We start from the raw sequence: 27,413 nt of genomic DNA on the forward strand, positions 1-27,413 counted from the left end.
AAACGGACACTCGAAACGCAGGGAGATGTAGGGTCGACAGTGAAAACAGGTAATTTCAGGAGAGGCGAGGGTGACTGAGGAAGAAAAGAAGAATGCGGAATTAATGAAGAGGTTGAGCCGATGTAAAGGCGAAGATGTCCTCTGGCGGCGGTGTGAGCAATGAGAGTGGGAGAGAAGCTCGATGAGCGCTGTAGGATCACAGTCAGTGGAGGAAAGGTTAGCAGCGATGTCAGAGGTGCGATGACGATGGCTCTCTCGTTTGTACCTGCCCAAGGCATGCGATTGCAATGTTAGGCTTACGATTCAAAATTTGTTGGTGCAGCAGGCACACTAGATTGAGGAAGCAGGAGCGACTGTGTTTACGTGTTGAAGAGGACTGCAGTCTTCCCCCGCCATGTGTCCTGCGCCAAGGGCGGAGCGGGGCGGTGCCTGATTCGACTACATGCACCGACCTCCGCCATCACCGCTCTGACGAAGCCACCTCGACACCCAACCCACGCGCCTTCGCTCTCATATCAGGGATCACCTGAGCTGCTTTGTATATTGATTTTTACGCCAAGCAGCAGCAATCATGGCGTCCCAAACCCCCGCCGTTGTCATGGACAAGTAAGCTAACAGCTGCCGATGGGCACCCACGTTGCGATTGAGTACTGACACTGGCTGCAGCGGTACGGGATACTCGAAGCTCGGTACGCTGAACGACTCAATTCGATGCATCAGCTCTTAATAACAACGCACCAGGTTTCGCCGGCAACGACTCCCCCTCCTTCGTCTTTCCCACTGCGATAGCTACCAAAGGTCCAACAGGCGGTAGCGGCGGATCAGGCTCTGGACGTCCAGCCGTTGCGAACAAGCCCTCATACCTGACTGGTGGAGCTGGGCCCGGTGGTCATCTGTCTGGAAAGCGCGGCACCGAGGACCTCGACTTCTTCATCGGCGACGAAGCTCTGGCCGCAGCTGGAGGCGCTGGCTATGGCATCAACTACCCGATCAGGCATGGTCAGATAGACAACTGGGTATGGAGAAGCCTGCAGATGGACACGAGGGTATACTGATGGCATGCAGGACCTTATGGAACGCTTCTGGTCCAACTCGATATTCAAGTACCTGAGAGTGGAGCCCGAGGACCACCACTTCCTCCTCACCGAGCCCGTACGCTGTGCTTCTACCACGATTAGAAAGACGACACTGACAGCCCATAGCCACTGAACCCCCCAGAGAACCGCGAGGCTACTGCCGAAATCATGTTCGAGTCCTTCAACGTTGCTGGTCTCTACATCGCCGTACAAGCTGTGCTCGCTTTGGCCGCGTCATGGACCAGCTCCAAGGTACAGGACCGATCCCTCACCGGTACTGTCATCGACTCAGGTGCTGGTGTCACTCACGTTATTCCCGTCGCTGAAGGTTACGTCATTGGCTCCTCCATCAAGAGTGTCCCCATCGCTGGTCGCGACATTACCAACTTCGTACAATCGCTGCTCCGAGAACGCGGCGAGCCCGACTCCTCCCTTCAGACTGCCGAGCGCATCAAGGAGGAATACTGCTACGTGTGTCCCGATATCGTCAAGGAGTTCGCACGCTTCGACCGCGAGTCAGACGACCGATTCAAGAAGCACACCGTCAACTACCCCAACGGCAAGACCACAACCGTCGACGTCGGCTACGAACGTTTCCTTGCGCCAGAGATCTTCTTCAACCCCGAGATCTACTCGTCCGATTTCCTTACCCCGCTCCCCACCATTGTCGACACCGTCATCCAATCCTCCCCCATCGATGTACGCAGAGGGCTCTACAAGAACATTGTGCTATCAGGTGGTTCAACACTATACAAGGACTTTGGTCGACGCCTGCAGCGTGACATCAGGCACATGGTTGACGCGAGGATCAAGGCATCAGAGGCGCGAAGCGGAGGTGCAAAGAGTGGTGGTCTGGACGTACAAGTCATTACGCATAAGAGACAAAGACACGGCCCGTGGTTCGGAGGTAGCTTGCTCGGTCAGACACCCGAGTTCAAGAGTTACTGCCACACCAAGGCCGAGTACGATGAGATTGGTCCCAGCATTGTCCGAAGGTTCGCGCTGCTGGGTGGGCCTGGAAGCACGTAGACGACGAGATAAATATCGTAAGAAACGTGCGCAAATGTTGGCATGGCTTTGAGCGAGCATGAGATGTACAGCAAAAATCTTTGACAATGAAAATACTCTCAACAAACTCGTGGAATCAATGTGCTCACCACCATTCACTAACCATACAATGAGGAATCTCCGTCATCATTCTCACGCCTCTCCACTCTGCGCAGCATTCTCCTTCCTCCTCAACACAGCCACACCCTCCACATGCCCCGTCTGCGGGAAAAAGTCAAACCCCCTCAAACTCTCAATCTCATAACACCCCTCGCCTTTCCCAAACCCGCCATCAACACCCGTCATCCCGCCTACTAGCACGCCCACATCCCTCGCCTGAGTATGCACATTACAACTCACATACACCACTCTTGCGGGTCCATACTGCACCAGCTGCCGCAAGAAGGATTCATCGCAGCCTTTCCTGGGTGGATCTAGCATGACGACCGTTTCGTCGGCGGGAGACTCGATGGAAGCGAAGAGACGGGCGGCGTCAGCGGCGATGAAGCGTGTAGAGGATTCTGGAAGGTTGTTCAAGCGCGCGTTTGTAGATGCGGAGGTTATGCTAGCAGGAGATATGTCGATGCCGAGGGAGGACTTGAAGAGGGAAGAGAGGGTGATGGTGAAGAGGCCGGAACCGGAGTATGCGTCGATCAGGTGGGTGATTTTATGATTGGGCGCTGATGTAGAGGAGGGTAGGATATTCTCGCGTATGTATTGTGTGAAGACAGGGAGGATGGAGTTGTTGTTCTGGAAAAAGGAACCAGCTGGGTTGACAAACTGGAAGTCGGAGATGTACTCTGTAGACTTGGCGTTGGGATCTGTTATACATGTTTTGCGGTGGATGTGCTCGCCTCTGTCTTCGATTACAGCATCTGAGTCTGTTTCTTTCGTGACATCATATTCATTCTTAGGAATACGCTTTGTGTCTTCACGCAGCAGAAGCGTAGCGCCTTTGTGGTAGGTGGATATGGTGTCTGCGACGCGTTTTCGCTCTCGCTTGTTGCCTGCGCGGACGGCGTCTGTGCCAATGGGACAGTCTTCTATGTCAATTGTTGTACGTGTTCCTTTTTTCATGAAGCCAATGGGGGGTATTTCTTTAAATGTTCGCTTGATGCCATTTCGACCGTCACTTCGACGGGCGTCTGGAGGGCCGTCGAAATGAGGGGTTAGTTTTGTGCGGTAGCCGTACTGCAGTGGTGAACCAATTGTGTCGCCGATGGTAGGAATGAGCTCGGGTGGGAGGTTGGAGAAGTTCTTGTATGCCTTTTCGACAATGGTCTTTTTGTGTTGAAGTTGGAAGTCGTAGGGTAGCATTTGGAACTGACAGCCTGAGCAACTGGCGAAGTAGGGACATTTTACAAGAGAGTCATTGCGGTGATTTGAAGGCGTGATGACATTGACGAAGTCGGCCATGGAGTACTTTTCTTTCTCAAAGTGTTTGTGCGGTCGTGCTGTCACAATGTCTCCAGGTGCGCTAAAAGGCACGACATAGACCTGGTCCAAGTCCGAGTTTTGCTGGAAACCTAGGCCATCACCAGTAGAAGATATCTCCTTGATCTCAACTGTGATCTCTTTGAACTTCTCTGGCAGTACTGTCGAGCCTTCCTTTCCTTCTCTTTGAAAAGTAAGATTTTTGATGAGCGCAGTAACATCCTGCAATAAAACTTCCTCATTGGTGCCGTTCGTTTTCAAGATTTTACTCTGCTCAGCATGACCGTTCTTCATGCGCTTGTTCTTGAACCTGTAATTGCCTCGTGGTCCTTCCTCGCTCCGTAAAGGTGTCTCTGCATATCTTTTTGCGCCGTTGCTTTCAATAGGCGCAACATTGTCGGCGGACGAAGCCATATTGTACCTAGCAGTTTGAGAATAGCGGCTACTGGCCAGCAGTGTCCGAAGCGGTCGAGTAAAGATCCGAGAGTACATGCAGCGTACGTGGAATGGAGAAAAGAGAAAGTTGAGTTAGTCACGGGGATGGGAAGGCGGCGATTGGCTGGAGCGATTACTGCCATCCCGCTTAGTCACCTTTGAACTTTCCGAACTTCACTTTGACCATCACGCCGCCGCGCAGGCCACCCGCTATTACCGCCCCCCACGCTCAATTGGCCCTCAGTCGGAGGTTGAAGGGCAAAAATGAGCGTCTGCCGCCCCGCAAGATGTCTCTTCACCAAAGCAGCATCGACGACTCTTCCTAAACCACCTCCGCAACGCACTTTCCATGCTTCCGCACCCAGACAAGCCCGCAAGAAGAGACCACATTACCCGTCAATAAAAGCCGACGACCTCAAGCTCCTCAACCAAGCGGCGGAAGCAGAATACCCAAAGTACGATACCGCAGAGACGACGCTCCTTGAGAAAAAATACACCCCCTCGCAAATCGCCGCCATCAAAGCCGCAGAGTCTACAATCGACGCACGAGATGTCCTCACACAGGGCCAGCGAAGAACAGACCCATGGCGTCTCAACTACGAAGACGACCTCGCGCAGGTAGACCCAGTAACAGACCGACCTGAGCGTCTGACCGGCGACGACATTGAAGGCTCCAAAACCTTCCGCATCGCCAACGAAGTCGAGCGCGACCAAAACATAACCCGGTTAGCAACGGAAAACCTCGCCAAAATGTATCCCAACGGCATACCAGAAGGCGAAACCGACGAGGCTTTGCAAAACGCTATGGATGCAGCCGTCACGCAAGCCACGCTGGACCCACGTGCAACCTATACATCGAAGAACCCCGCCGCTTTGCAAGCCTTGGGAGACGAGCGCCACTCCGTCATCGCACCCGACCTCCCCCGTGTCGAAAGCCGCATGGCCCGCCAAACACGCCGCCTCAAGACCGAAGAGGAAGAGGACCCCCGGCAAAAACGCCTCCTGCAATACCTAGGCTGGGACAAGCAAAAATTGCGCCAGATCCGTGTCAAGACTTTGGTTGTCCACGGCGTCACGAACCAGACACGTATGGGCAAGATAAGAAGTCTGTACTACCTTACCATAGCGGGAAACCAAGATGGTCTATTAGGTGTCGGCGAGGGTAAATCCGTAGAACCAGAAGAAGGACGCAAGCAGAGTGTCATGAGCGCGATACGAAACATGCGTCCAGTTCCACGCTACGAGAACAGGACGACATTTGGAGATTTGGAGACGAAAGTGGGCGCTACTCGCGTCCAGCTCTTTTCCAGACCACCAGGTAAGATGAAACCTCCTCATGCTACCCATCACTCCAGTAAACTCTCCGGTTGCAATGCTAACTCGAATGCTCATAGGTTTCGGTCTCCGCGTCCAACATCTCATCTTCGAGCTCGCACGTGCAGCCGGCCTCCAAGACTTGTCTGCAAAAACCCCTCGTTCGAGGAACAAAATGAACGTGATCAAGGCGACATGGGAGGCGCTTACAAGTCAGAAGTTACCAGACGAGATTGCGAGGGCGAGAGGTAAGAAGTTGGTAGATGTTAGGAAGGTCTACTATGGTGGATCTATTCACTAGAATTCAATGCAGCAGAGTTGGATTCTGTGACTAGTTGTTTTGTTAGATATGGACAGGGTATGACTGAGATGTATCATATGCATGGTATGAAGTTGGGTGGAAAGGCTCATAGAGAGCTTGTGTAGATATCTTGTATCATATCACGTCATCTTGCATGTGTCCATGTCTGCTTGATGCGCGAACGCTCTCTATTCTCTCTTACTGTCTTACTCTCTAGTGGGGTATCATAGTCTCAGACTCTTTTATGCTAACGTTGTTTGAACGCAACATGCTCACTCCGACATTATGTCATATCCATCTATTCGTTTATCGTCCATGCCACTTCTCTCTTCCTTCTTCAGTCTCTTAACTCAGTGTTGTCATCACCAGCGTTACTGCCCCCCTCGGTGTCAATCTGCTGATTCAACACAATACTGTAAACACTAGCTTTCAACAGCGTAAACACCAAACTAGTTTTCCGCTCCAGGCCGCGCAGTCCGTCCAGTATAGCAGCGCTGGGGTTGTTCGACAGGTCTAGCAGGAGGGAGGAGAGCTACTCTGAGCGTTAGTGAGAATCAGAGGAAACGACTGACACGACTTAGCATCTTTAGTCGGTGGAAAAGGCAAAGACGAACAGTATTTAAGTTTCCCAACAACCGCGCATATTCATCCAAGACTTCTTGTTCGAGCGGCGTGAGAGTCTCCTCCCCGTCCGACATCTGGCTTGCTCCAAAGTTCTGCTCTCCTGCTGCTGCTGCTTCCGAAGCCATGGTTCTTCTGTACTCTTTGTGTCTTGTTCACAGATTCGATCGGGAGTTGTTTCGTTGACGCGCTTGTACGTGGGGAATCGGGGATCGCGTAGTCTGTAGTCGATGGAAGAGCGGCGGCGGCGGGGTGAGGTGACCTCGAGACTTTGTTGAATGCGTTTTCGTTTGTGCGCACAAGAGACAAAAGTACGCAGTACTGCCCTACTTGTTTATAGTAATTAATTTGTGGCTAGGTCTCGCGAGTTCTCACAGTCGGTAAGTAGGTTGAAGCGCAGCAACTGTTGTTGCCATCGCGTTGTTTACAATAAGCAAGAGGTCGTCGCGTCTTCCCCGCAAAATCCGCCTTACTTAATGCGCTTCTCACTCTAAACTTATTTTATGTCAGAACGCAGCCCTGCAACACTACGCTATGCAACCAAAAAGATGCGTACAATCAGTGAACTACTGAGATATGGTGCAGGGTAGTGTACATTGTCAGCCAGGCCTGACAGCACATACCTACTTCAATGTAAGTACAAAGTGAATAAGTTATCAAAGCTCATATCATGTAATTTTTCAGTTATTGATTTAGTTGTTTTTAAGAAAAAGACAGATCATGAAAGATCTACTCAGAACGTGTGGATGTAATTCTTTTTAAATCCTAATTGCTCTAGAATCCCAGGCGTGTTTCGTTTGCCTACTAAAAACATCTCCATACTTGGAGGCCCACATACGAAAACATGGTTCTCTTGGTCTCTGTGAGGTAATATGATTTCCAAAAATTCCTTGTCGATGTGTCCCTGACGAGTGGTTGAGCCTTCTATCAGGTGGCTAACAGTGTAGAAGGCTTTCACACGGGCAGGGTAATCTTTCGCGACCTGGTCCAACTCCGACTTGAGTAGCAGACCATCGTTATCTTTACTGCCTAGGATAAGAGTGGTAGACGTCTTATCCTCTGGGTTCCGCAGGATGCCTTGCATCAATTGGAACACAGGGGTTATACCCGAGCCACCGGCAATCAAAATGACATGTGAAGTCAAGTTAGGCTTCCAAGAAAACCCCGGAATTGCCGCTACCACAAAGAGTTTCTCACCTACAGCTAAAGAATGTAAGTGTGTGCTTTGTTTCCCGCCTGGATAGCGCTTGACCAGTAAATCGACAACACCGGGATTATCTTCCAGGATCAGCATATAGAGTGGAGTTGCATGCGGTACTACAAACCTGGAGAGGTGATGGGAGTGTATGGTCGTATGACTGGCAGCCAGCAACTTTTCGGTAATGATGCAACCAACAGGGAAGCTGTATGAAAGTTAGCAAGCCCATAAGATGAACCAGAATATTACTTCGGCTTACAGGTCAAAGCAAGCCCACTAGATACTTGTTGACTTGGTAATGCAAAGCGAAGGCGCTTCGTGTCACGATTGACCACCTCGCTTGCTGCGAGAGTTAACCAAGTGAAGGCAGGTGCATTAGAACCGCTAGAGAAATTCCGAGCCCTTATCTTGGATGCAACGGCTAGGCCAACGCCGCTGGCAGCAAGAAGAGTTATGACAGAAGTGGTGCTGGCTCGTCGGATCACCATTGGAAAAGCCATACTGAACCATTGAACGCATGGATGTAAAGTAGAACGACAAAGATTCTATTCGGGAAACGAGCGGACAGAAGCCTATATACTGTAAAGAACATATTCGAGACAGTATGCGTCAACACACACACACAACAGAAGGGCTAAATTCAATACAGCAAAGTGCTCATGTTTCGTAGTGAGCGCAGCTCGTATGTGGCAGGACTTCGAATAAAAGTTCATCCAGCGGATCTTACCAGGGGCGGTATCTTCCAGTTCTAGGGCCCTTCAGTCCTCCGACTCTCCGACTCTCGGGCTTTCCGGACCTCTGGCTCTCCGAATCTTCATCTTTCTGAACCTCTAATTCTTCAATTCTCTATCCATACCGTGCGTGATACTTAGAACGGTTAAATCAGGGCTTTAGTGCTACGTTACGTTACAGAACTTAAATTTTCTCATCAATAGTGGCCCAACAACCTGCATACTAAGAATAGCTAGACCTCGATTTCAACACGCAATAGCTCTACTACTCTACTCCCGTACGAACATGTAGCTTGTGTTACGCATGGGCATAATAACGATACGGTTACGGTAGTGGGTCGGACTATATAAGTGCCGATGGATAAGCTTGTTGATTTTCAAAGAACCTTTCCAAGTTTTTAACACAATTGTCTTCATCTTCTCTCCCAGTGAACATGAATTTACTAGATCAGTCTCTCAACCGCCAAGTGTCTAAGGGGGCCTTAGTCGTGCAAGCAGTCGGGATCACAGCGAGCGCGTACCTCTTCGGTCAGTCGAAAATATTCTTTATTCTTGGGAAATTGCGCCTTTTAGGCTTTAGCATATCCACTCTCGCTCGTAGCAAAGTTGACATGCGTTCATTCAGGGCAAAATGCAGCCATCTCCTTAGTCGCTCTTCCCGCGGTTATGCAGGCTCCGGCTTCTCTTGCCATAGAACAATGGCACACCATCTACAACATCGGCCACTACTTTGCTCCGCTCGCCATTCTGGGTGCTCTTGCAACTGGCTACACTGCGTACTACCGTATGTATACACTTCCGATTTATCTCTGTGCTTCGTTCTGCTGTCTATCGTTCAGAATCACTAAAAAAGACGATAGAGAATCCTAGCTCCACCCCTTTCAAGTTCAACCTCGCCGCGATTGAACCTAGCTCGTGCAGCTCTCGTTGGCGCTGGTGTCTTTTGCGCCGTTTGGGCCGCTATAGACAAATAACAGGGAAGCTCCGCATATTATAAGAACTGACAAGGTTCGTTAGTGTAATGTGCTGTGTAGCCTGCTTGCCAAACCCTTAACAATATCTTAGATACATGCCTAAGCGCTTTATTTGTGATTATGCACAAGCGTACGCAGGTATATTTTATAGTAAAGCTCTACTAATTGGAGCTCAACATAAAATATAGGCATACTAGGGATTATAAGAGGCTACGCCTAAGTACTGCAAGAGGCTACACTAAAGCACTTCATACCTATCTATCTTTATTAGCGTACAGAGAATAAATACAGCATAAAAAGAATGTTACTCTTCTTCTTCTTCTTCTTCTTCTTCTTCTTCTTCTTCTTCCGTGTATAGGAGTGAACGCATACTTGTTAGCACGCTTCGTACATCAAAGAAAGTAGTAGATTAACAATTTAATAAGCTAGTTTCTAGGCCCCCTCCTCCTTGTCCATCCCAACTTGCCAAATCATCCCAAACATACATAAGGAACTATATAACCAAGGAGAAATGTTGTATACAATCTGGTGTAAAGTGCGAAAATACGGTCTTGCGGGGGTATATATTCCAATCCAAAAGACAGAACGCGAGCAAAGCAGCAAGCATTAGGTACCAAGGTGAAGACACCAACCAAAAGAGAAAGAACCAGGACGTAGTCAAAGACAGGAACGCTCATACGAGCTAAGATAAAACAAAAAGGAAATGGTTAACAAAGGAAAAGGTTTTCAGTTTCGATACGGCAGAGAATTCTACCGTTGCAATTCCCTCCCAAAGTTCAACGCCAAAGGCGTCAATTCACCATCAACAGTACTCTCATCATCGTAGAAACCACTTTCACTGAACGGTTCCATTTCAGCATCTTGGTCGTACGCCTGCTTCCTCATCAGAGGGGGTGTACGCGGCTGCTTGCCGAGCGCTGGGAACCCTACTTCGGTTGACGCACGGGAGCTATTGGAATTTGAGCGCATGACTGCAGGACGCTGCTGCGATGAAGAAGCAGTTGAGAGCTCGGATCCACGGCGCGCGTTGGAGGTTGGCGGAGTCATAAGGCCCGAGAGGAAGGATTGTGCAGAGTGGGGTTGCGCGCGCGAAGGCGTCTGGGTACGTGCGGTAGGCTTAGTGGAGGAGTTGCCTGCGAGAGCAGACGTAGCTTCGCCGCGGCCCTTGCGCCAATTGCCGATAGCGGCAGCGAGCTGGACTGCTTTAGGTGACGCAAAGTTGGAGAGGGAGCTCAGGGTGGGGAAAGATTGTTGCCCGCCTGAAATGAGACGTTCCTTCTCGGATTGCTCCATCTGCAAGTTTGTGCGGATGCGGATTGCGGCGTCGCGGACGGTCTCGCGGTCGAAGGTTGGTTGAGCAAGAGAGTTGATGAGGTCATTCAGGTCATCGACGCGTACGCCAAGTAGCTCACGGAGCCAGTTGATCTCGGTGTCGCGCTCCTTCAATTTAGCAGGAGCCTCAGTGTCAACTTCTTCAAGCTGACGCTCAAGAGACTCGATACGTCCCTCCCGCTCTTGTAGCTGCTCCTGGAGAACACCGATAGACTCGCGCAACGCCTGAGCTCCTGCGCCGCCACCGAACGAAGAAGTCGTAGGAGACTTGGCTGCTGCTGCGGCAGCGGCACTGGCGGCTTCCTTCGCGACCTGGAGCTTCTCTTCCAGCAACGCAATCTTGTCCTTGAAGTGGTCGAGCTTGGAGTCGGCCAATGCAAGCTTGTCGTTGTGGAAAGCCTCGGCACGCTCCTTGTCTTCACGGGCAAATTCGAGAGCGCGAGCATGCTCGTGCTTGATGTGCTCAAGTTGACGCTCAAAAGTGCGCTGCTGCTCATGCAGACTGTGCCTGTTGTTCTCCACTGCTTCTTGCACAGCTTGCTTCTTGAGGTCCGAAGCCGCCTCCAAATCCAGCTCGTGCTTCTCCTTGGCAGTATCAGCATCCAAGCGAACCTGGTCCAGTTCGGCGCGGACACGGGCGATCTCGCTCTCAAGCTCGTGGCGAACAATGTTGACCTGGTTGTTAGCTGCATCAACATCGGCCTCCATGAGCACGCGGGTGCGGCGGATCTCAACGTGCGCAGCATCCCTGGCCTCTCGCATGTCACGCTCGTAGCGTTGGGCGTTCCTCTGGTGCTCCATAGACTCCTTCCTCAGCTCTTCGATTGTCTCCTCAAGTTTGGCGTTGTGCTTCTGAGTTTGCTCGAGATGGATCCTGAGTCTCATACCTTCACGCTCCTGGGTTTCCAAGCGCTCAAGCTCCCTCTCCAGACGCTCCCGTGTGCGACCCTCAGCTTCGATGCGTGCGCTGAGAACCTCGTACTTTGTCGCAGACGCCTCTTCATGCTTCTGGAATTGAGCACGCTCAGACGCGACCTGCTGCGAAGCGGCAACCATGTCTTGTTGAAGCTTCTCAAGCTTGGTACGCATAGATTCTCGTACACGAGTAGCCTCCTCGGCCTGGAAGCGGGCCTCTCCAATAGCCTTGCGTAGCTTTTCTCCTTCTTCATGAGCGTCCTGGAGGTCGCCTCGCCACTTGTTGGCAGAGAGACGATGTTCCTCAAGCGTGAACGTAAGCGCCTCATTCTCTGCCGTGACTGAATCGAGTCTCTTCTTGAGGTCCTCCTCCGAGCTCTCCAATGCAATGTTTGTGAGCTTGAGCTGCTCGTTCTCGATGTCGAAAGCAGACAACTTGTCGCGCATTTCAGCTGCATCGGCCTGGTAAGATTCGAGGCTGCGACGAAGAACGTCTCGCTCCTCAGTCAAAGTACCAATCTTATGCTCGTCGTCCTTGGCAGCCTGTTGAAGAAGTGTAAGCTCTTCCTCTGTAACCTTGAGCAGACGTGCAGAGTCTGCTTCTCGGGCCTCGATAGCTTGGCGGGCTTCAGCTTCAGCGTTGAATCGGAGGGTGGCTTCCTTGAGCATTTCCTCAAGGTCTGTGATACGAGCATCCCTCTCCTGAACAGCTTTGGATTCCTCACGTTGGGCGACCTCCATACCGTGACGGCTCAAGGCATCGTCAACAAGCTCACGCACATCTTCAGCCTGGAGATGGTGACTGGTAGTCTGCGCGATTGAGGCCTTGAGACTACCGATGATTTGGTAGAGCTCGGACATATCAAGCTGTGGCTGTGGAATATCGACAGGAGCCTCAAGAGTAGCAGGCTTCTGGTTCGCCAAAGCCTCAGCAACGATAGATCGGATCATGTCTGGCTGTACATTGTCGGCAGTTGGCGCGGCAGGCGCTTGAGGCTGGTGAGATGCGAACGCCTCGGCGACGATGGAACGAATGTTCTCCGCTTGCACTTGTTCCAAGGCTGGCTGGTGTGATGCGAGAGCTTCGGTAACGATGGCTTTCAGGTCGTCAGGCCAGATTTGCTCAGGTACTGGTGGCATCGGTTGAGGAGCATGCGTCTCGAACGCCTCCAACACAATGGATCGGATATCATCAGTCTTGACTGGCTCCACTGGCTGAGGAACATGAGTTGCGAGCATGTCAGAAAGAATAGAGCGGATGTCTTCAGGTTTGAGAGGCTCAGCGACCTGTTCCTGCGCAGGCTTGGCGGAAGCAATCGCGTCTTGAACAATAGCGCGAATCTGATCAGCAGGAACAGGTTCAGCAGGTTGCACAGATGGCTGGTGTTGCGCAAGCGCGTCGGTGACGATCTCCCGGATCTTCTCTGGGATCATCGGTTCGGGTACGGGCACCGGAATAGACGTGATCTGTGATTGGTGCATCTCAAGCGCGTCCTTGACGATGGATCGGATCTTCTCCAGCCTCCTGTCTTTTCCTCGAGATCGGTTACGGTAGTCAACGTCGGTGCCGGCATCGTCATCTTCGTCGTCGGCATCGCTGTCTAGACGTGCGCTAGTAGACATGCTACGGCGTCCGCGTCCCGGACGTTGCGACATCATTGCAAGCGCCTCTTGGATGCCTTGCAGGTTTTGCTCTAGCGGGCCAAGGCGGTCCTGCAGGAGACGACCCATGAGGTCATCAACATGTTTGTCGAAGAAGCCACTGCGGGTCTGAACCTTGGACTCGTCCTCAGTGAGGAGGCCTTCGTCCCAGTCGCTCATGGGTCCGGCGTCGGCGTTGTTCAGGTGGCGCACAGGCGAGTCGTATGGAAGCGCAGCTCGCTCATCATCGAATGGATCTTGCCCTGATGTTGCAGAGCCCTGCATAGGCCGTCCAGGGAAGAAACCGCGGCGGGGGCTGGGGCTAGGCGCGTCGCTGCGCATCTTGAAGCTGGGCTGCAGGTCATTGCGCTCAAACACATTCGGTGTCCTCTGGGGCGAGGATTGATCCCAGGAAGTCTCGTCGCGCTCAACGCCAAAGTCGGATCCTTCGCCGTCCATGTGCTTCATAACAGCATCAATGTCGTTGAAAGAAGCATCGCCAAGGTTGTCGAAATCAACGCTTTCACTCTCAGGGTAAGCCCTGTGCCTACCAGATTCCATGGCAGTCTTGAACGAGCCGTCGTCGCTAGGTCTGTAGGTGGTAGCTGGACTTCTGCTGGCGTATCTTGGTGGAGATACTTGAGTCTTCTCTGGGTCTTCGACCTGAGACGGCTTCTGAACGTGGAAGCCGAAGTCGTAGCCGGCACTGTTGAATTGAGGTTTGAACTCGAACGGTTTGGCGCTGGCCGATAGAGTGCTCTTGTGAGTATGCTTCTTACCCAATGGCTCAGGTTCCTCGGTGGTAGGTGTCGGCACGTCGCTTGCATGAGGCGTATCGTCATCTGCACCTTCATCGCTCTCTGGAGCCGGTGGAGCCGGTGAGATAGGTGCCATGACGATCTCTCGCTTCGGCTGTGACAGAGGCTCTGGGCTCTTTGATTGAGATTTGGTCTGCTTACGTGCAGGCGACAAGTTCTCCTTGTCCTCCAAAGCTTCCTCCCGTTCAACTTGAGGTTCCTGTTTAGCAGCATTGGGCTGCCTGATTTCGGCCAGAGGCTGAGACGCAAGCACAGGCTGAAGTGCAAACTTAGGCACGTCATCCGCATCAGGGCGATCACGTCGGACTCTCTTCTCACGACCGTCAGCTTGCTTAGGTCGGCCAGACTCGTCCTCGTGGCCCTCACGGCCTTCCGTCTCAGGGGTCTGCGAGCGTGTGTTGTCGGGACGGATAATCGGAACAGCGTTGGAACGCTTAGCTGGCTTGACGATGTCGCTCTGGGACAGATTGACATCTCCGAATATCTTTGATGAGAAGCTTGTTGGGGCGGGATCCGGCTTGTTGGGGTTGAAAGCTGATACACCGGGGTTGAACGCAGGCGCATCTGGCTTGAAGGCCGGTGGGCTTGAGAAGTTGAAGCCACCAGATGGGAATGGAGAGCTATCTGCAGCAGGCTTGAACGCAGGAGCTTCAGCCACGGGCTTGAATGTCGGTGCATCAGGTTTGAACACAGGCGCGTCGGGTTTGAACGCAGGAGCTGATACGTTGAAGTTCGCCAATCCATCGATACTAGGCTTGTTGTTGGCTGGAATGGCGGCAGGGGCGGCAACTGTAGGGGGCTTGACAGCAGGTGCGAAGCTGAAGCCTGAAGAGAAAGAACCTGGGCTGAAAGACGCTGCAGGATTGAACTTGAACTCCTTGGCTTCAACATTGAGCTTCGAGATAGAGGAGCGCGATGCATGTTTGCTGTGAATTGCTGATGCAGGCTTGCTGAAGGCGAACTTGTTGTCTTTCCAGGAGTTGTTGACTTGGGACGGGGCCTGGGAGTGCTGCGTGGAATCATGTACCGGATTACGGACTTCCCCATCTTCCAGGCTGGGGTTGGTGTTTTCCGAAACGTTCGTTTGTGCACCGTCGCTGTCTGAGCGGGGGTTCTGCTGAGCGGGGAACGAGAAGGCGACAGGCTTCTGAGACTTGGCGAGTGAATGCGCTCTGCTGTGTGGTTGAGGTTGGTGCAAGATCGTTCGCGAGTCCTCCCACGTAGGGTTAGCCACAGCATTAGAGGGCTTGTAGGATACGTTGGTCTCTGGCTCAGTACTGAAGTCTCCTCCTTCCGCAAATTGCTTGTCGATAGCTTCCTCCAAGTGATACTCTTCATTCGCTGCCTCGCGTTCAAGGTTCTCACTAATATTATGACGATGACCGCGAGGAGTCGGTACAGCAATCTCCGGTGCAGATTTAGTGGCATGCTTCATCGCCGGAACCTCGTCTTCCTCGTCTTCATCTTCGGGTACTTCGGCCAGTGTAGAGTTCGGTCGCAGTCCGAGAACTTGTTGCTGTTGCTGCTGTAGAAGCTGGTTCTGTAGTTGCTGCTGCTGCAGTTGTATCTGCAATTGGAAGTCATCCCTCTGCGTAGGCGTAATAGGGAACTGCTGGTTGGGACCCATGCCGAATGGAGAGTGCGGCGAGATCAATCCGGAAAGATCAGGCCTGCTCAAGGATGCAAGAGCAGGGGAGCCACTGCGTCCGTCTTGAGAGTTGAAGTATCCAGCAGGCGACCATGTGCCTGAGGGCGAGTATCCATGCGATGGAACAAAGTTGGCAGGTGATCCAAAAGTTGAGTGACGATGCATGTGCATACCGGGACGTGGACCTGCAAATGCTGGAGACGCGACCGATTGCCTGGACATGTGCCCAAATGCTGGAGATGCGACCGATTGCCTGGACATGTGCCCAGGTGAAGGTCCGAATGGAAAGGCGCCACCTGCAATGCTGCCGTGCCTGGCCATACGAAGACTGCCAGCTGAGGATGTAGGTATCGGTGGAGAGAAAACCTGTCCAGGGTGCTGCTGTGATGACGCTTGTCGTGACAAAGGAAGAGGAACGTCTTCCTCGCCACCAGTGCTGACACCGAGTGCTGCCAACTTAGCCTCGAGCAGAGAGTTCTGGTAGTCTTTCCATTCAGATTCCTTCGATACACGGACGGTGTATCGTGAACCTGCATTATTACGTTCTGCCTGAACATCGGCCTCTGCCGGCCAGATGGCTCGATTGTGCGTTTCTAGACCTCCGGTACTGAAGCCACGAGTGTCGTAACCCTGTTGCTCAAGCTGTCGGAGCTTTGCATTCACAGCCTCCGCACTCATCGGCTTCGGAGGGAACCCAGGATTGCCTCTCGGAATGTCGCGTGGTATCGAGATGATACAGCCTTTGCCTTTGACAATGACCTTCTTACGCATCCGAGGCTGCGCAGGCGCTGCGCCTGGGGGAGCCAGAAATGAGTTGCTCGGAGGGTCAGGTAGTGGCTTGTTCTTGGATAGATCCTGGCTTGCCTGGAATGCATCGTTGCTCGCTAGCTTGCTGGGAGTTTCATCTGCCGGCTTAGTTGCTTTCGTAGGTGTCGGTACTGGAGTCTTCTCAGACTGTGCACTGTGCCCGTTCATCTGCTGTGCAGTACTAGGACCTGATGCTGAGTTTTGCCTGACCGGAGACGGCTCAGGATCCGCATACTTGGAGGCCATCATCTTGCCGACTGCTTCTTTTTCTTCCTTGCTAAAGTGCCGCCAAAAGTCCTGCTGGTTCAGGGTCTTGTTGTTGTTCCTTTGCTTGTGTCCTCTTTTCGGCGGAGGGGCAATTGGCAAATCAGATTCTCCACCTGATCCTTCTGTATCGCTATTATTGTCCCGCCAGTCGTTTGTTTCGCGGTTCCAACGCTCTTCTAGGAATCGTTCAACCCACTCCTGCGAAGTAGGATTCGTGTCGGAAGCCCGGGGAGTAGTGCCGGAAGCTCGCGCTTCTTTGGTGGGCGTTACCAGATTTGGCAATCGAGATCGGATTAAGTGTTCGAGCGTGAAGCGGTTTGGCGATGCGTTCCGTTCCAAACGAGGTATTAGATGTTCGAGGTTGAATTGATTCGGCGACTCTTCCTGAAGATCTAGCCGAGATGGGAGTAGATGCCCAAGGCCAAACTGGAGCCCAGAAGCCTCTTCTTCAAACTCGTCGCTGCCGAAGTTTGTCGAAACTTGACGCGAGGGATTGAATACCGGAGGAGGGTGTCGGTACGGACTGCCCCAGCTGGCGGTATAGTAGGACGTGTCGGTTCTGTCGTGCCTCGCAGCGTTGGAGGGAGTACGCGGGTGGTTTCCAAGTACGGAGAAGGACGGAAGTGAAGGGAGCTCTGGACTCGAATGTCCAAGAGTGCGAGCCGGCGAAGGGGCCGTCCAAGTGGGAGAGACTGCTTCACGCGCCTCAGGCGGAGTGGTCGCTTCACCAAAGTGCCCTGGAGCAAATGGAGGAGGTGATGAGGGCGGATGCTGCGAGGACGAGATGGACCGTCGAGCTTGCATTCAAGGGTTTCCCACGCTGTACAGCTCGATGGGCTGCAACTCTTCTTTTTCCGTCTCGGATGCTTCGCGCGTCAGTGATGCGACAAAACTTCCGACGATGTTGAAGTCAGTGCTCGGGGCAAAGGAACGCGTGTTTGGACAGTCTCGCGCGAAGGCCGCTCGGTGACGCAGTACGATTAGAAGGTGATATTACAAGGAAAGGCTGTTGGCAAGTAGCTAAAAGAGCGACATAAGGTGGGATAGCACGATTCTGGAGACAACAGGACGAGCAAACATCCCGAGGCAGCAGCAACAACGGATGAAGAAGTGGCAGTCAAAGGCGTGCCAGTGTCGTCGACGACAAATTGTGGACACGGACAGGAGAGCAGGCGAGGCTAAAGTCAGCCATATTAGCGGGATGCTGCCAGTTGGCGTCAGGGGGCTTTACGCCGAGGCCACATGGGAACAAAGCACGCGAATTCTGCACCCTGACGGCATGCACCAACACCAACAACACGCTCGGAGAAGTTCGTTCGCCATCGTCACTAGGCTTTCCACGTGTCTTCGTGTGAGAAATCTGCTTTTGTCCCTCGCATCACACCTCAGGGTCGTGTCGGCGCGTCCAAAGTCATCTGCTAACACTAACCACGACATTCAGACATGACATGGGTGCCTCAATGCCGGGAATGACCCTCGTAGCCAATCGCGTACCGGCACGTCATATTTGAATGCGTCAGTAGGAGCTGGTAACGACTGGACGACAAATCTTGCTACCCCGCTGCAGACCTACCCGACCTTCCAACATTGCAGCCCTGGAGAGATTCCGTCATCCATACGCGTTGCACGTCCTCACGACATCTTCTTGGACGCGACCAGCATGATGCAGCGACACCGAGAAAGGGGACCTGACTAGTGATTAGACAACGGGAGCTAATGCTGCGGTGCAAGGATAGCGATGCCTGCTTAAGCCCCCATTTCGCATGCTTCTAGAAACTCCTTCAACCACCAGTTTGCGGCCAGACAAGCCACAGAAAAAAAAGCATCGTGTTCTTCGATGTTTCACCTGTAGCAGCTGGAGGTGGATGTACTGGACGGCGAGAAATCTATGAACTTGGATCTTGTAACGCATATACACGCAACACGTGAGTGTGCTGTGAACCGTACTTGAGCTGGATCTTTGGCTAGCCTGCGTTCATCCGTTCCGTGCAGCTCCAGATTTCCGCATCTTAACCCATTATTCAGGAGCCATAGGAGGATGGCAACATGTTCATCCTCAAGGAGAGGCAATGCACATGCTACTTGGAAAGTCAGTACAACACACGTCTCTTTCAGGCTGTGGGGTGTTCTGTCAACAGTCTAGAGCTCAAAATCATGGAGGACGCTATAGAGAGATACTGGATAAACTCGTTTATTTGGAGGGAAAAAATAGGATGCCATGTGTGCGTACCCTGATTAACGCCTCGGAAAGACAAAGGGTGTTCTGAAGGATGTAGACAACACGCATCAGTTCGGGGGGCCGCGCTACAGATTGGCAGCTTGTGTACATGTCATGATTATTATCACTTAAACCTGAGTGTTGTATATAACGCGCGTATAAGGCCAGATGAAGTAATACAATGCACGTCGTTAGTGCCGTACCAACATACTTCCTCCTATGCTTGAACTTTGCAACTCTTGTGACATGGCCTCAAACTTTTTGAATCATGAACATCCTCTTCACAAACGAGCTTCTTTGGAAGCTCTCGGCTTCAGCAGGAGTTAGCTCGACGTCGCCCTTTGCAGCTGCCGCAGCATTCTCTTCGTCTTCTCCAATCTTCCATGTTCTCACCATCCACAAGCAGACTGCAGCACCAATGTACATCCACCCCGTAAACAAAATAGCTCCAGTATAGCTCCCTCCATTAAACGCTACGATTTCAAGACCAATAGGCTCGGAGACTGCATCCATGTTAGTAAGCTGCTCCATGCAATTGAACCCACAACTACTCAAGACTTACAAGTAGTAGGCAACACAAGTACCAACCAAGTAATACTCAACGCACTCGGCAAATCTCTCAGCCCCATAACCTCCGTCGTAACTGGCGCAGCCGTCGCCCAAAACGTCCCTGCCACCATACCACCCACCAGACTGAAAAAGATCAATACTCCAAAGCTCTTTGCAAAGATCCATATCAGCAGACAAAACACCCCAACAAGGAACGTCATGCTCCCCGCCATGTTCAATCTGCCAATGGAATCGGAAAAATAGCCAATCGGTGGTCTTCCCAATGCTTGCCCCAGATTGAACACTGCACCAATAATACTTCCCTGCTGCGCACTCAACCCAATTGTCCGAGCGTAACTCGGTAAACTGAAGAGTAAAACAATGTACCCCAGCATACTCAGGAATCCGAACGCCAACAGTCCCACAAACTGCGGTTTCGCAAACAGTGTATAGTCGAAACTGAGCTGGCTGGATCCAATCTGCTTATTTCGGTCTTTGATAAGCATTGCACATGCACTATTGACGACGAAAGCAATGACAGCCAGTGTACGAAACGCCCACGGTAGGCCAATATCGCGAATCATAGCCTGAGCAGCAAGACTGTAGATGAGCCCACCAAGCCCACTCCCAGCAGCACAACACCCATTAGCGAGCGATCTGTGTGTAGTAAACCACTGCGCAGCAATGCCCACGCTGCCTACGAACAGAAACCCCATCCCCCACCCAAAACACACACCCTGACTCAAAAACAAGTGCCAGATCTCACTCGCAAAACTGGCTCCGATGAAGCTCACCGTCTCGAATCCCACACCGATAAATAGGGTAGTGCGCGTCCCCCATCTTCTCGTCGTTAAAGTAGCTACTGGGGAAACGATGAGGGCTTGAGATATGGAGAGCCCACCGATGAAGGCGTATTGCAGAGGTGTGGCACCAGGGAAGGCGGAGGTGGAAAGGTAGTGGGCGAGGAAGACGGCGTAGGCGGAATTGAGGCCCCAGGTGTGGCCGTTTATTGTTGCGACGGCTGCTACGCATACCCAGCCGTAGCCACCATTTGGGGGTACGTCGACGACAGGTTGGCCTGCTGACGGGGCGGTGGCATTAGCTGGAGATTGAGGTGAGCAGGGTTTCGAGATCGCGTTGTTCTTCATGGCTTCGTTTCGGTTGGTTGCGTGAAGTTGAATGCTAGGCTGTGGGCTTTGGTTGCTTTGGCTCTTTTCTGATGTCCGGATGCCATTCTCTGTATCCTGATTGTTTCCCTCCTCTTTCCCACGCTGCGCTGTATCCAGCATCATCCTCAAACGTTCTAATTCTTGATCCCGAGTTCCTATCCCGAGCTCTTGTCTCCGTTCCTGTACCGGAAATAACACGCCAAACAATCCTGCAGCGGCCACTCTTTCACTATGCGACGTCACCTGGAGATCTTAAACGTCAATGTAGGTGCAAAGGCCATTTTACGAACGCGTAGAGAGTAACTAAGAGTCACCATGTCGCCTTCCCGAGGTCAAGAGGAGGAAAGAAAAGTGGAGGTTGACATCCTACGCCCTTGTCCGGAAATAACCCCATAACAGGCGAGCTTTTACGTGACGCTCTAGACGCCACTTCCTCTTTCGGCTAATGTAGCCGCGGATGACTGGTCGAGAGAGGCAAGCGGCTTGGTTGCGGTCATTGAGGCTTGCAGGTCTGGAGAAGGTGATGCGGTCGCCGGCATCGGCTATTGTGTTCAAGATCCGTGCCGATAATTTGGAAGGGAACTGTAGCTGTGTTTACCACTTCGTGAAAGCTTTGAACCCCCCTGTCGAGTGTCATTTAATTTATTGATTCGTTAATACATAGGAGAGGAAATGCCATTCCACAATCTAAACCAAAAGGTATCATCATATCATCAACGCCTTCCCCAATCCACTATCACGCTCCACACTGAGCCATGAATCTATACATGCCATCAGAACTTTGGTATTCCAACGGCGCATGCATGTCCATTTCGTCAGCCTCACTGGTGTGCAAGCTTTCATAGTCGGATAACCAAGGGTTAGGCTCCTCGGTTGCGAAGTCGTCGATCTGTTCGTAACTTTGTTCGGAATGCGTCGAGAAGCATTCTGAAGCAGCGGGTGATGCAGAGAGCATGTGTGTCCAGTCAATGTTAGGCTGGACATGTTGACGCTCAGCAACGGGTTTCTCATAGAAGGAACATTCAGACGGTGTCTGACTGGGTGCAAATGGGAAGAGAAGCGCGATATCGGTGCCGACGAAAGAGTCAAAGTCCTCGTCTTGGTATACTGAGCCACGTGAGACTTCAAAATCGTTACATATCGTCTCGACGGTTTGCGCATCGCAGCCTGGGAAGTGAACTTTGAGCACCGAGCTTTCGTATGATATCGGAAGGTCGCCTAATGCCGCTAATCGTTGCAGATCTTTGAGAACGGCTGCAAGCTCCTTGACGGACCTTGAAAAGTCGACGGATAGAACATCGAGGAGACCCTCGCTGTTCAGTGTCTCCTTCTCTTGTGCGAACGAGGTGAAGCCCTTGACAGCCTTCAGGGGGGTAAGAGCGGTGACGGTGGGGTTAACGTTGAAGCTGATGTAGGATCCAGGTGTGGCCTTAGGAACCTTGTTCAGCGTGCGGTTGACCTGATCCTGCAGCGCCGATACAGTCTTGAAGCGCTTCTCGCCGTTGTGTGGGTTGACGCCATCGAATTGGGCCTTTTGTCCACCAACGAGGAACGCTCTGACGGCCTGAGACACGTTGTTGATAACCTGGGCTGGAGATGCAGGGCCATGCGAAAAGTACCTGGCGCCTCCGGCCCTCCCGGAGCCCCATCCGTAGCCTCCTGCTGTTCGTCCAAGCGTGCCTCCGGTGAGGTTGGGGCGAAGGGTCGACGCAAAGGGTGCGCGGCCGGCCTGAGCGGTAACGATGCCTCCGATACGTGACTTGGGGAAAGAGGCCTTGTCGTACTTCACGCCTGAGTTGCGAGCAGCAGACGTGGTAAAGCGTCGAACGGCAGCGCTGATCTGGCTATGGGTGGTGTACCAACGGCCCTTGCTTTGCTTGAGGTAGGCAATACGGTGGAGAGGGTGCTTCGGAGCATTTCGAGCGAGGATGGGTTGCAGTACCGCATCTGTAGGTTGTGCGGATTCTGGTAGTCGTTTCTGTACGAGTTTCGCAGCATGTTTCCAGGCGGCCCTTTGTCTGTCAATACGCGACCTGATCAAATGGTACCATGAACTTACTTGAACGCTCTCGCGTTCTTGGCCACCGAATTGTATAGGTGCACCACGGCAGGTGCCATGATGGTTGTGTGCTACCAGGAGAGGAGAGTGGTGATGCTCAGAAGGATGATGGGGAACGCGGCGATAATGAGGCGCAGGCACCAGGGTCAAGTCGCCACCCAGCGGGGGATTGGTCCAGAACCCCGGGCGATGACGACGATCACATGCCAGCTCACTCACCGACTGGTCCGCGACCAGACTTCGTTTCAGCTATGCCAAGACTCTTCTTCAAGCATAATTCTGTGTTCGCAGCGCTGCGGGTTGGCACTGTGAATGCTTCACCCTGTATGACCGCATCGCTCTGCGATACCTGGAAGATCAAGACAAGACTTCACCAGATGCATCTGCTGTAGAGTTACCAGGAACAGAGGTATTCATTTCAGTACTTTTACAAAGCAAAAGCCACACTCACGGACCTTAACAGCCGCTTTTGGTATACTTTGCTGTATGGGAACAAGGCACCTAAGCAACCCATATCCACCTGCAAGTAAGGTAAGAACAGGCGTACCGCTTTGTGCCTGAGGGGAGAGAAAGCAGCCAGCGGATTTTTTGTATGCTGGAGTGGATGACCATGCAAAATAGACAAACAAGAACGCCAGCTTTCAATGCTATGGAGGACCCCTAGATTCAGGAGGAAAGGGTAAAAAGCCAGATTCCTGAAGGGTATTGTGTTCGTATTGGGGACTGGTAATTCGTGGAAACATCAAGGAAAAAAACTCAAAGACGCAAGAGATTTCTATCGGGGAAAAACAGTTGATCGACCGCCGACCGGGTAGTAAACGCCAGAACATGAACTTTTGTCAATGTATACAGAGTCCGAGAACTCGCAAGGAGAAAATTTTGGAAGCAACAAGACCGAAGACCGCAACGAAGAGATGCAAAAAAACCTTAACTCGTTATGACATGGTTGCCGTAGCCCTTGTGCAGGATCATGGCGGTGTCAACAGAGCCAAGGTATCAGCATCAAGCAAATCGTCAATTCGCTGTCGACTTTGAGGGTCCATACCACCGCTGCGATAAGCTGCTTTCAGCTGGTCGAAAGCTGGACGGCGCTCGTCCTCGGTCTTGATAAGCTCAACAAAGTCTGAAGCTACCCGCTGTCGGATCGCGCCTTGTGGCGAAAGCAAAGACTCGCCGTAAAACTCGATAAGATTGGAAATGCCGGTGTCTGTGCTCCGATGGGCGGCGTCTTCGAAAGCCAAATGGCGGAACTCGTCATACATCGATTGATTGAAATTCCGAATCAAGAAATGTGACCAGAATTGGTAAAGAACGTTCATGTCGTAAGGGGTTGTGCCGAGTGGTGCGTTTGAACGCTGATAAAGAGCTTTGGATCGAAGATGATAATACGATTCGTGCGATGAATCAGAAGGAATTGTATGAACTGGGCTGTGATGATCTTTGACCCAATAGAGGCGGACAGGCGCAGACAGGGAAGTCGATTCTGAGGGGTCGGTGACGGTTGGCGGGCGATCAAGATGGCTCTCAGCGCTACTAGTAATGTGATCAGCTCGTACATCCAGTCTCTCTAAATTGCCATCTTACCCATCAGGTGTTCCGACACCGCTAACCCTCATTTGGCAGGTAATCGACTTCTCCGGTTCATCTGGCACGCCATGTTTACTATCGATGGAGCCATTAGAAAATGTTCGTGAAACAGAAGGAGGCAACGCTTGGGTCCGTTGCTTGCGCATAACGACTGTCAAGCTGTCGAGTTGCAAGTCAGAAAATGAATCAGGTTCTCCACTCACAGCCTTTGTCGAGCTCTCGATCGGTTGACCGTTCGAGACGGCCGCATTTGGTTCTTCAACAGCCGCGCCGTTTGTCTCCGCCGGTACAGATCCAGAATCCTGGGAAACGGGATGGAAGCCATTCATCTGAGGGTACACGCCCTCGTTTCCAAATGGGCTAAAAGCTGGGGGCATGCCCGACCACTGAGGAGGCTTGGACGGGTCAAAGCCAGCAGGGTGAGAAACCTGAGGTTTGTTGAGCTCCTTAGGCCCCTCGTTCTGTGCAGACGGATCACGCTCGGCCATATCAAGAACCCACTGTGCCCAGTTGTCCTTGCGACGTAGTCGGTCTTGACCGTTCTCGGTGGTACGGTACTCGATGGAGGCAGACTGCTGGCAAACAAGCCTGATCACGTCGATGTCAGGGGATAGATTCTTGATACGATTGAAGCCAGCAATGAACTCAAGAGCGACAAATCCCTGTGAATCCATGTGACGACGAAGGTACATGTCCTTGAGCAGGTTATCAACAGAGAAGTAGTATTCCCTGGCAAATTGTTAGCACAGACTTTTTGGTCAAAAAATTCAGAACATACACTTGGGCAGTAATCATGGAGAAGATCTGGTACTGGTCAACGCCGTATGGACTGTACGGTAGTCCAGCGCTCATAGGTGCAGGAGCCATGCCGTAGGGGTACATATCATGGCCCGTCTGGATGGGAGCCGGGTACCCAGGCTGGAAAGATTGATACCTGTATGGGTCGGTAGTCAAAGACTGTGATCGATGGCTGTTGCGACCGTATTTACCCTGAGGCGCGGGGAAGAAGCTGTTGCTCTCAGGAACAAAGGTTGTGGGTGATCGTGGACCTAGGGGAAAGCTCGACGTAGAGTGTCCGTTGGTGAAGTGATGTCCATTGGTGTACGCTCCACCACGACCGCGACCTCCACGGCCGCGACCTTCGCGACCACTAGAGAAGGAGCTGAAGCGCTTGGAATGGCCATGCGCAGAGCCGTCCTGGTAGGCGGGAGCTCTGCGCTCACCATTCTCAGCAGTGTCTGTCTGCGTTCCAGCAGAACGCTCACCCCAGGTGTTATCCTTGGTGGGTGAGGATGCGCCATCTCTCCTTCGCTCTCCGGCACCGTGGAATTCGCCTCGGCGGCCCTTGTGGGGCTTGTTAGGGTACTGGCGCTGGTAGGCACCGTTTTGAGCGGGCGCGCCGGACAAGGACGACCTCCTTGGCTGCGCCTCGGACTCGGAGGATACAGGGCCATTGGCCTTAGCAGCGCTGTCTCCATTAACTGCAGGCGCCTGACCGTTCATCGTAGGTGAGTCGGTGCGCTTCGTCTTTGGGGAAGCATCCTGTGCAGCCGACTTCTGCTCGCCATTTAGTGCCTCGGTCTGTTCAGCACCGTTGGTGCCGAAGCCAGCAGGCCTGCCGTTGCTCGGCGCTCCACCACGTCCTCCAGGTCGGCCACCTCTCCTAGCACCTGCCGCATTTGGCAGAGGTGTGTTGAACACAACAGTCGGTGTGTATGGGATTTTCACCCACTCATGTTTGCTGGTCGAAGCGCCATCCTTTGGCTTCTGCTCAGTCTTTTCCTTCTCTTGGGCCTTCTTACGGTCCTCATCGATGACGGTCTCAGGAGTCGGCCAGGATTCCTGGTCTCGGTCTGGTGGAGGCGGTAGCGCGCCCGATGATGGGGCAGCCTTGACATCCTTCTCAGAGAATCTGCCTTTGGCACCATTCCGCACGTCAACGTCACCTCGGAATTCCTTTCGGCCTTTGCTTCTGCTCTCGCCATTTGTGATCTTCTCTTGAGATGTTGCGTCGCCCTTCTTGGTCTGGACTCCGTTAGGAGTTGTGGAAGGAGCGACCTTCTGCACTTGGGACTTGATCGAGTCTGCTCGTATTTTCCAGGGGTTCACGGTAGGTACAGGCGCCTCTTGAAGGGGCTTAGCCGGGACATTCTTTGCCTTCTTGACCTTGTCAGAAGTCTTCTCGACAGGCTCAACCGACTTGTCAACAGAAGTGGAGGCCTGGGACTTGTTGTCCCAGGTGGTCGACTCAGAGGAAGCGTTTGGTATCGAGGAAACATCGTCGTCCTTGGTGACGGTTGATGAGGTGGAGGAGGCGAGATCCGGCGAGGATTCGTTGGAGGCATCTACAGGCTGTGAAGTTTTGACCGCGTTGGGAACGGTTTGTTCTGGTTGCGCCTCCTGGGCTTTGGCGGGTTGCGCAGGGCGCGGCTCAGACTCGACATCTTCGGCCCAGTTGCTGGGTGAGGCAGTGGCTTCTTGACCAGATGCGCTGTTGCCCTCTTTGGCTGGGGTAGCAGAGCCGGATGCCGACTTGCTTGTGGTCGCTGGCGTGGAGACGCCTTTCGCGGCTTGCGCGTATGAAAATGTAGACATGTTGGTCTGTGTGTGAGTCTCGAATAAAGTCCGGCTGGTTAGACGAGAGTAAGCGCTTAGAATCCCCGATGGGAGCGCTGCGGCAAGCTGGCCAACAGGTGTCGACGCTGATATGTCCGGAGAGGTGTTTTTGGCCTCCCCGCACGTAAACTCTTTTGTCGCTACCAGGGCCTTGTGTTGGCGACTAAGCGATGTTGCGGCGATGCGGCTCTGCAGTGGTGGAGAGCTAGGTAGTGTGCTGAACGACGGCTCGGTACTGTGGCTGTCTCACACGATGTGAGGAAAGTGAATGCTTCCTATTTCACTGCTGGGAGTGGAACAGTGTTTGCGCGTACTGTAGTGGCTGGCGTTAGCGAAGAAAAGAAGCGCAGGAAAAAATTAGGTGAGTAGGATTCAAGGCGTGGTGGTGGAGGCAAGTGATGTATGTGGGCAGTGGTAGGTCTGGGAGCGCACAAGAAGTCGAAATGACTGCGTGGGCGGGCCAGATGCAAACGGGAAGGAGTGCGAATTTATCACACAAGGCTATTGGAAGGGTCTTGGAAGCGGCAAGAGGAAAAAATCATGCGCAAAGTGCCCAGCGAACTCGAGGCGGGGAGCAAGCAGGTAGCAAGCATGCGGCGGACGTGGGCGGTAAGGTGCGCAGAACTAACCTCTGGGGTGAGCCTTGACTGACTGCG

General features: G+C 52.6%; 10 protein-coding genes across 10 annotated transcripts; 3 read left to right on the forward strand and 7 right to left on the reverse strand.

Annotated features, from left to right (window-relative positions):
- Positions 1-571: 571 nt before the first annotated feature.
- Positions 572-2,105, forward strand: CC77DRAFT_950822 (Actin/actin-like protein; the record flags this gene model as incomplete). Its single annotated transcript, XM_018535339.1, has 5 exons — positions 572-606; positions 667-689; positions 742-1,016; positions 1,066-1,152; positions 1,203-2,105. 5 exons carry the CDS (start codon positions 572-574, stop codon positions 2,103-2,105), a joined length of 1,323 nt encoding a protein of 440 aa, XP_018378928.1.
- Positions 2,106-2,276: 171 nt separating this feature from the next.
- Positions 2,277-3,971, reverse strand: CC77DRAFT_950804 (S-adenosyl-L-methionine-dependent methyltransferase; the record flags this gene model as incomplete). The annotated part of the gene is made up of 1 exon (XM_018535338.1): positions 2,277-3,971. The coding sequence occupies one exon, from the start codon at positions 3,969-3,971 to the stop codon at positions 2,277-2,279; it is 1,695 nt and encodes a 564-aa protein (XP_018378929.1).
- Positions 3,972-4,012: 41 nt separating this feature from the next.
- On the forward strand, positions 4,013-5,787 carry CC77DRAFT_1045332 (hypothetical protein). Its single transcript, XM_018527390.1, has 2 exons — positions 4,013-5,310; positions 5,387-5,787. The coding sequence occupies exons 1-2, from the start codon at positions 4,257-4,259 to the stop codon at positions 5,605-5,607; spliced, it is 1,275 nt and encodes a 424-aa protein (XP_018378930.1). The 5' UTR covers positions 4,013-4,256; the 3' UTR covers positions 5,608-5,787.
- Positions 5,788-5,944: 157 nt separating this feature from the next.
- Positions 5,945-6,720, reverse strand: CC77DRAFT_1003249 (hypothetical protein; the record flags this gene model as incomplete). Its single annotated transcript, XM_018523201.1, has 2 exons — positions 6,222-6,720; positions 5,945-6,139 (listed from the first exon to the last, which is right to left on the reverse strand). The coding sequence occupies exons 1-2, from the start codon at positions 6,354-6,356 to the stop codon at positions 5,945-5,947; spliced, it is 330 nt and encodes a 109-aa protein (XP_018378931.1). The 5' UTR covers positions 6,357-6,720.
- A 241-nt stretch (positions 6,721-6,961) lies between these two features.
- CC77DRAFT_1045334 (oxidoreductase NAD-binding domain-containing protein) lies at positions 6,962-8,903 on the reverse strand (the record flags this gene model as incomplete). The annotated part of the gene is made up of 4 exons (XM_018527391.1): positions 6,962-7,506; positions 7,554-7,631; positions 7,686-7,861; positions 8,884-8,903. The coding sequence occupies 4 exons, from the start codon at positions 8,901-8,903 to the stop codon at positions 6,962-6,964; spliced, it is 819 nt and encodes a 272-aa protein (XP_018378932.1).
- Positions 8,904-9,406: 503 nt separating this feature from the next.
- Positions 9,407-17,363, reverse strand: CC77DRAFT_1085260 (hypothetical protein; the record flags this gene model as incomplete). Its single annotated transcript, XM_018529414.1, has 2 exons — positions 9,407-12,374; positions 12,429-17,363. The coding sequence occupies 2 exons, from the start codon at positions 17,361-17,363 to the stop codon at positions 9,882-9,884; spliced, it is 7,428 nt and encodes a 2,475-aa protein (XP_018378933.1). The 3' UTR covers positions 9,407-9,881.
- Positions 17,364-17,512: 149 nt separating this feature from the next.
- On the forward strand, positions 17,513-18,317 carry CC77DRAFT_669051 (hypothetical protein). Its single transcript, XM_018532690.1, has one exon. The coding sequence runs from the start codon at positions 17,662-17,664 to the stop codon at positions 18,004-18,006; it is 345 nt and encodes a 114-aa protein (XP_018378934.1). The 5' UTR covers positions 17,513-17,661; the 3' UTR covers positions 18,007-18,317.
- Positions 18,318-19,029: 712 nt separating this feature from the next.
- On the reverse strand, positions 19,030-20,474 carry CC77DRAFT_950930 (MFS general substrate transporter; the record flags this gene model as incomplete). Its single annotated transcript, XM_018535347.1, has 2 exons — positions 19,030-19,280; positions 19,340-20,474. The coding sequence occupies 2 exons, from the start codon at positions 20,472-20,474 to the stop codon at positions 19,030-19,032; spliced, it is 1,386 nt and encodes a 461-aa protein (XP_018378935.1).
- A 757-nt stretch (positions 20,475-21,231) lies between these two features.
- On the reverse strand, positions 21,232-22,613 carry CC77DRAFT_950927 (hypothetical protein; the record flags this gene model as incomplete). Its single annotated transcript, XM_018535346.1, has 2 exons — positions 21,232-22,507; positions 22,555-22,613. 2 exons carry the CDS (start codon positions 22,611-22,613, stop codon positions 21,232-21,234), a joined length of 1,335 nt encoding a protein of 444 aa, XP_018378936.1.
- A 581-nt stretch (positions 22,614-23,194) lies between these two features.
- Positions 23,195-26,966, reverse strand: CC77DRAFT_668932 (hypothetical protein). Its single transcript, XM_018532689.1, has 3 exons — positions 24,920-26,966; positions 24,139-24,870; positions 23,195-24,087 (listed from the first exon to the last, which is right to left on the reverse strand). The coding sequence occupies exons 1-3, from the start codon at positions 26,734-26,736 to the stop codon at positions 23,523-23,525; spliced, it is 3,114 nt and encodes a 1,037-aa protein (XP_018378937.1). The 5' UTR covers positions 26,737-26,966; the 3' UTR covers positions 23,195-23,522.
- Between the last annotated feature and the right edge of the window lie 447 nt (positions 26,967-27,413).

The sequence above is a fragment of the Alternaria alternata genome, assembly GCF_001642055.1.
Source record: "Alternaria alternata strain SRC1lrK2f unplaced genomic scaffold CC77scaffold_42, whole genome shotgun sequence".
NCBI classification, from domain to species: Eukaryota; Fungi; Ascomycota; class Dothideomycetes; order Pleosporales; family Pleosporaceae; genus Alternaria; species Alternaria alternata.